This window comes from Cyprinus carpio, chromosome A17 (genome assembly GCF_018340385.1).
Source record: "Cyprinus carpio isolate SPL01 chromosome A17, ASM1834038v1, whole genome shotgun sequence".
Classification (NCBI taxonomy): Eukaryota; Metazoa; Chordata; class Actinopteri; order Cypriniformes; family Cyprinidae; genus Cyprinus; species Cyprinus carpio.
Genome location: NC_056588.1, coordinates 934,657 through 942,533, shown reverse-complemented (window position 1 = coordinate 942,533; position 7,877 = coordinate 934,657). Strand labels below are relative to the sequence as shown.

At 35.2% G+C, this 7,877-nt stretch overlaps 2 protein-coding genes across 2 annotated transcripts in view; both read right to left on the bottom strand.

Moving 5' to 3' along the window:
• Positions 1 to 1,824: 1,824 nt before the first annotated feature.
• On the bottom strand, positions 1,825 to 5,115 carry siva1 (SIVA1, apoptosis-inducing factor). Its single transcript, XM_042773452.1, has 4 exons — positions 4,879 to 5,115; positions 3,833 to 3,991; positions 2,993 to 3,134; positions 1,825 to 2,055 (listed from the first exon to the last, which is right to left on the bottom strand). Exons 1-4 carry the CDS (start codon positions 4,997 to 4,999, stop codon positions 1,995 to 1,997), a joined length of 483 nt encoding a protein of 160 aa, XP_042629386.1. The 5' UTR covers positions 5,000 to 5,115; the 3' UTR covers positions 1,825 to 1,994.
• Positions 5,116 to 6,526: 1,411 nt separating this feature from the next.
• adss1 (adenylosuccinate synthase 1) overlaps positions 6,527 to 7,877 on the bottom strand; it is a 14,546-nt gene continuing 13,195 nt past the window's right edge. The window contains exons 12-13 of the mRNA XM_042773451.1: positions 6,817 to 6,950; positions 6,527 to 6,738 (exon numbers count right to left, since the gene is read on the bottom strand). Coding sequence (XP_042629385.1) covers positions 6,670 to 6,738; positions 6,817 to 6,950 — 203 coding nt within the window. The 3' untranslated portion in view covers positions 6,527 to 6,669. The remainder of the gene's footprint in view (positions 6,739 to 6,816; positions 6,951 to 7,877) is intronic.

Genomic DNA, 7,877 nt, shown 5'->3' with positions numbered 1-7,877 from the left:
ATGCACAAAATACATTAGTAATCACCCATAAAACCCCCAGAAAATCCTTAGCAACCACCCAAAACCACTGGAAAATGCATACTTGTATCAACAAGCCACAAATGCTCACAGTACATTAGCAACCATCCAGCAACTTCCTAGCAACCACTCAGAACAGCTATACAATGCTTCCTTTTGTTAACAACCATCCAGTAAACCATTGAGAAACGACCTCACAACCAATCTGAATGTTTCCACATAATGGGGTCAACCAGTAAGAAACGACCTCACAACCAATCTGAATGCTTTAACATGGCAACCACATAGAAACACCCTAGCAACCACTCAGAACAGCTAGAAATTGCTCACTTGTATCAAATGCACAAAATACATTAGCAATCACCCATAAAACCCTAGCTACACCTTAGCAACCACCCAAAACCACTAGAAAATGCATACTTGTATCAACAAGCCACAAATGCTCACAGTACATTAGCAACCACCCAGCAACTTCCTAGCAACCACTCAGAACAGCTATAAAATGCTTCCTTTTGTTAACAACCATTCAGAACACCCTAGCAACCACTCAGAAAACCTTAGCAACCACTCAGAACAGCTAGAAAAAAATGCATATTTGTGTTAACAAGCCACAAATGCTCACAACACATTAGCAACTTCCTAGCAACCACTCAGAACACCCTAGCAACCACTCTGACAAGCTAGAAAATGCATACTTGTATCAATCAGTTATAAATGCTCACAATACTTAAGCAAGCACTCAGAAGAGCTCAAAAATGCATTCTTTTGTCAGTAACCACCCAGAACACCACTGAATCATAATGGAGTATTATGCACGGCAAACTTTCATAATGTTAAAAACTGTTTTAAGACTTGAGGAGCTCATAAGTTGACCGTAAGAAGGCAGATTTTAGTAACGTGTCCTTCTGTGCTGTATGGAGCGTGAGCTGATGGAGGAGCAGAGGAGGAGGCCAGCGCACAGCTGTCACTCCTTCGCTACATGCACACGTATTTATAGCAGCCACATCACCGCGGCCGGCCGTGTGTCTGCGCACAGCTGCTCTGTACAAATGGGGGGTGATACAGAGCCACACGCCTGGACTTAAGTGCGTCCAGGAGTCAGCGGGGCCCGGCAGGCCTTCGGGGGTCCCTGGCATGTGGCTCTGGGAAAGAGGAGCCGCCTCGGAAGTCACGGCTGTGACCTTTTACAGTAAAACGCTGGTGATGAAAGTCTGGACAGCTGCAGAGAAGCACAGACAAAAGAACAGGGGTGTCGGGAACATCTAATTGCTTTTCCATCTCCACAGCATGCACGAAGACTCATACCCTCAGTATCATGATCTATATTAAAAGATTACGCCATCATTTACGTCTGTGGAGCACAGGAGGAGATGCTGAAGTCAGTGTTGATATTCCACACAAGTGTGAAATGAAACACGCTCTCAAGCTTCCAGAAAGACGTAAAGGTATCAGAACTAGTCTGGTATATTCCAGATCTTCTGAAGTCATGAGATGATAGGGAGCTTCAAATCTCTGGCTGATATTAACTGTTGCATTAATAGACTTTAAACAACTTTTATAGACTCCCACTTGATTTGAAAAGAAAAAGCATCGTAACCAAGAAAGGTTTTAATGTTTAAAATGAGAATGAATGCAGTCCTGACAAACAAACACAGCTGTTCACTGAGAAACTAATGAAGTATTATATTCAGGCGCTGCCCTCTAGTGACAAAAACACTTGATCACTCCGCTGTTAACAATGTGCTCTAGTGACCAATGCATTTCTCTGGGTGTGTGCGTGCATATAAAGTCCCAAACATCATAAAATTACTATCAAGAATTTATTTCAATAATCAGAGTATGTACATAAAAGGAGAGAAAGAGCAAGAAACCATGCAAGCATATATAAAATAGTAATCTCATTTACATTTAATTGGTAATGCATTAAAACGTCTGGCATCATAACGGTCATCAGCGGTCTCGGTTGAGCTCTGCTATCAGGACGAACATCCACAGCAGAGGACGCGCTCATAACGCTCACTGTAACTGAGGACAGAGAACAAAGAGTTCAACCAGCACCTTCACAACAGCATTAAACAACATTTAATACAGTAAAGTTAAAGCATGTACATCTAAAACTGAACATCTCAAATATGCATCTAATAAGAGCTGAAGTATTGAAAGAATAGTTCACCCCAAAATGAAAATGTGCTGAAATGTGTTCACCCTCAGATCATCAGAGATCAGGATGAGTTTGTTTCTTCATCAGGTTTGTAGAAATGTAGCACTGCATCAGTGTCTCAGCAATGGATGCTCTGCAGTGAATGGGTGCCGTCAGAATGAGAGGTCCAAACAGCTGATAAAAAACATCACAATAATCCACAAGTAATCCACAGCACTCCAGTCCATCAGTGAACATCTGGAGAAGACAAAAGATGAAACAAATCCAGCATTAAGACGTTAAGATGCTCAAATACATAGAGTCTATAATCCATAATAACACTTCCTCCAGTGAAAAAGTGCATCTCCTGTTGTCTCTCACATCAAAATCCAGACACATATTTGTTTAGAGCTGTTTAAACGCTGCTTGATCTGTGCAGATTTCTCTCCTGATTCACACCAGAACACTTTTTCACTGAAGGAAGTGTTATGGATTATGAACTCTATGTATTTGAGTTAAAAACATCTTAATGCTGGATTTGTTTCATCTTTTGTCTTCTCCAGATGTTAACTGATGGACTGGAGTGCTGTGGATTACTTGTGGATTATTGTGATGTTTTTATCAGCTGTTTGGACTCTTGTTCTGACGGCACCCATTCACTGCAGAGCATCCATTGCTGAGACACTGATGCAATGCTACATTTCTACAAACCTGATGAAGAAAACTCTTAGGGTGAGTAAATTTACAGCACATTTTCATTTTTGGTCGAACTCCTCCTCTGAAGGAAGTCAAAAGCGGTGTGTTTAAATGTTGTTGACTAAATGAAGTCAAAAGCAGTGTGTGATGTGGTGTTCAGAGCAGATGTTGCACTGCTGGATACATGCTGCACACGCGTGACGCTCACACTGAGAGCACGCCTTCCTCGAACCAGAGACCCTCTGACACACACAACACGCCGAAGGAGCCGCTGCACAACCTGAAGACACAGTGATTACAGCAGTTCAGACACACCCAGCAGCCTCATTTAACTATTTCTGGGTGAACTATTGCTTGAAATGCACTCAACACGTCTTTTATTATTAAATGATTCTGTAATCTGTAGATTATGGTTTTTTATTATTAACAGTTTTTGTTATTTTTAGATTATGGTTGTTTTTGATTTTTTTTTTTTTCCTTCACAAAATAAATGAATTTTTGAAATTGTAATGCATCAGCTTTAATGCACTGATCAATAAAAGCATGCATTTCATTTTGATGCAAAGTATTTAAAATGTTTCACACTTACGACAAAAGGAGCAGAAAACTGTTCAAACACTATTTAAATGTCTCAAGAACTTCAGCGTTTCCCGTGGCTGTTTGTATGCAGCAAAAAACACAGTTTTTGTCTGTTGCTGCCCTTAATTCTAACCTTGCATGCATCAGATAATGTCATGCATGTGAAAAAAGGCCGAGAATCGATCGGAGAGTTGTAATGAGGCTCAGGAATCATGCGCTTGTGTGTTTATCTGCTGATTAAGAGAGAATGACTTCTTCACCACACAAACAATTCCCAAAAGTGCAAAAACGCATCATATTTAATGAGAAAATGACACTGTTCTTTTAATCAGCAGCACAAAGAAAGAAAGAAACTTGGATTCCTTCAGCAGACATGATGCAGGACGGTGTAATCGTCACCTGGAGCTGCGTCTGTTCTCTGTAATCGTCCGTCCGGCCCGATGCGTGTCTGTCCTCGGAGGAGCGTCTGATGGGACTCCAGCACGTCTGACTCCTTCTCCTTCCAGAGCCGACCCATCACAGCTGTGGTGCCGCTGAAGAGCAGGCTTTTAGTCTTTTCTGAGAGAGAGAGAGAGAGAGACAGACAGAGAGAGAGAATGGTGTTTTATGGGAGGGTTTTAGTGTTTTCTGAGAGAGATTGTTCGTAGAATTTTAAAATGTTATTTGTTCATTTTTTTTTTAAATGTATAGACATGCATGTATATAGATTCTATGTAAACACTATGCTTTGGCAATACATTGTAACAACTGTCATGCCAATAAAGCACATATTAAATATTGAGAGAGAGAGAGAGAGAGAGAGAGAGAGAGAGAGAGAGAGAGAGAGAAATCTGGAAAACAAACTTTTATCAACAATATTTAAAATAACCTGCTGGTAAGATGAATCAGTAGGTAAATAAATACTCAATTTACAAAACTTTTTACTCCTTTATATACAAATATAACCTTATTTTAAGTCATAGAACGCATTAATATTATAAAAGCAGCAGCGAAGGTTGTGATATGAAACTAATAAACACTTAATGAGCTTTGATTAAAATATTTAACAATAACCTGTTGATATGAAGAATCAGTCTAAATGGTTTCAAATAAAACAAACGTACACATAAATGATATTATATATATAAAAATCATAGCTTTACATGAATATGACTTTATTTTACAGCACAGAAACGGATTGATCTCAGCAGCAGGATTCAATTAAGAACTTAATTACAATTAGCTTTAATTACACTGACTGACCAATCATAAATGATCTTAAATTAAATAATATCGCCTGATGGTTATTATCTGAATATTGACTATGATCATCAAGACCTAGCATTAATTAGCAAGCGATGTTTGGATTACACTGATTGATTCAACCAGGGGTTCTATTGCTGATATAGTTATTTTTTTTTTACTCTAAAGATGTTGTAAATGTAATAAATATGATTATATCTCACCATAAATCTCTTGTCTGTACTTGAGTCCGAACACTCCGCAGTTGTTGATCTCTTTCTGACCGACGTGCACTTTATACTGCGAGGAGAAGCTCTCGCTGAACGGACAGGAGCGCTTCGGCATCTTCAGAACCACAGGTTATAAAACACGACGGAGGACGGAAAATAAACAAACTACGAACAAACAAACAAACACACGTGCAGGAACACAAACACGCGTTCGCGCTTTAAGGACTCCGCTTCTTCTTCACCCGCGGAGGACGGACGCGGGGACGCGCTCAGCGCCACCTGCAGGTGTGCATGTGCTACAGCATGTCTCTACTGTACTGCACATAACACTTTTTTTTGTATATTTGTATATATATATTTTGGATCGAAAGCAATGACATTTAAGCATTTCTACATGTGATACAAATCAAAACAAATAAATGTAAATAATAAATAGTATATAGGGAACATAATAACTAAATAGCATAAATCAAATAATAAATATTTTAATGTTAATGAAATAATAAATGATAAAAACAATAAATAAAATAAGTAGTTTAATTTTAAAAAAGTCTGATTATTTGACTTGACCTTTACCTTATTCCTGTAGTGTATTTTTTCAACATGTGGTGTATGTGATATTTTGGGGCACTGTAGAACAAAACAAAACAAAACAATAATAATAACAATAATAACAAATAAATAAAAATAGTAAATAGTATAAAATAGTGTAAATAAAATAAACAGAGTTAATAATAAATATTTAATTTATAATAATTTATTTTATTTATTTTCTATTTATATTAATTTATTTTATTTAATATTAATAATAATTTTAAAAATGAATAAATAATAATTAATAATAGTATAAATAAAATAGTGCAAATATAATAATATTTTAATAATATAAATAATAAAAATAAATAGTATGAAGCAAATAGTTTAAATTAAATATAATGTAATAAAAAATGATAATTATTAAACAGTATAAAATAAATAGTGTAAATAAAATTATTATTATTGTTTAATAATTATTATTAGTATAAATAAAATAATAAAATATTACATTATTTTAATAATAAATAATACAAATAATTGTATAAAGTAAATAATGTAAATAAATATTAATTAAAAAACATAAAAATAATCTTAATTGTTAAATTGTGTAAGTGTAAATAAAGTTAAAAAATATATTTTTAATGAATTTTTTAAATAGCATAAATAAATAGTGTAAAAATAATAAAACAATAAATAATGTCATTTTTAAAAAGTTTATTCACACCCAGTGTCTGATTATGTGACTCGATCCTGTAGTGTTTGTAGTCACGGCTGACTCATGGCTCTGAGGTTTTCCTCCGAGATCAGATCATCTTGGCAAAGATGAAGGGAACACAGTGTTCTCTGTCTGGATCTATTTCTGACGCAGCTAACCCAATTATATCTGACATCAGAAAGAAGCCTGCTAAACCAGTGCGGCACAAAGGAGAAACCTGTTTTCACCTGTCTTATTCTAAAAGCAGAAAATGAAATGCATGCGACCAAAAAAAGAAATAGAAATAGTTTCAGTTTGGGTTGGTTTTGTTTGTGTGACTCTGAATGAAAAAAACTGAATGAATAAAAATAAATATTGTTTTTCATGCATGATAGGGGGGTGGTAGATTGTTTTTTTTAATCACACAGCCATTCAGAGCTGATCTTCCATCAAGTTAAACTTGTTAAGAGTTTTGTGAATGCCAGCCAGTAAAACCAAGAGTCTCGCTGAGCTGACGGTCTCCAGGAGGATTGTGGGAAGGAATCTTCACCCTCCTAGAACATCTGGATCATGCATTCCCTGGATTTCCCCACGCCGACCCACTTAACTGCGGAGAAGAGATGCAAGCGTGAGTTTGATTGACAGGAGGATGTTACGATGCGGTTTATCAGAGTCAGTGAATTTGTGGTTTATCGGTTTTGATTCTTAATGGGGAGGATGTTGTTATTATCTTTGGGGGGGATGTAGTTCTGCTTCCTGGCCGCTGATGTGTCCGTCTTCCAGCCGGGAAACGTCTCGTATTCCACCTCCACCTTCTGCAGCACCTCCATGTTTGCTAGAAGTACAGAGAGATGCACGAAGAGAATGAGACAGAAATAAAGAGTGCATGCACGGAACAGAGTTATTATCTAAATAAAAAAATAAAATAAAAATGTTTTTCAGCACAATTTTATAACTATTAAAAAAAAACATATAAACACAACAAAATCAGATTAAACCTTCAATAATAATAATAATAAAAAAAATATTTATAAGTTGCATCTCAAAGCACTTTACAAAGATAAAATAAAAATACAAACTTCAAAACAATTTAATATAATATAAAATAAAAAAATTACAAAATCACATAAATGCTATTCTGGAAAAAGTGAGTTTTAAGAGAAAATTTAAAAACACTTAAATTAAAATAATAAAAAAATATTAACAAAATCTATAATAGTATCTCAGTGATGCTAAAGTAACACTGGAAGATGTTTCAAACCATGTTTATTTTTTAAGAATTAAATAATACAATAGTAAATGCTAAATAATTGCCATAATATTTTATTATTATGATGCACATTATGATATCAGGGAGTGAACAGACACACGATCAAATCATGTTGTGGAAGAAACCAGCTGCTCCTGAGATACTATTATACCTTTTACTTTAGTGAATTAATTTTTATTTTTACATTTGTTAAATCGGTTTTCATTTTAATTTTAAGTTATTTTAGTCATTTTTTAAGTAATTTTGTTGTGTGGTTTTTTGTTTTTTTTTTATTTTTTTTTGTTGTGTATTTTTTTTTTTTTTTATTTTTTTTTTTTTTTGTTTTTGTTATTTTACTATACAATATCAGTCGAAAGTTTTTGAACAGTAAGTCTCTTCTGCTCACCAAGCCTGCATTTATTTGATCAGAAATACAGCAAAGGCAGTAACATTCTGAAATATTTTTACTATTTAAAATAACTGTTTTCTATGTGAATCTCTGTTAAAGTGTAA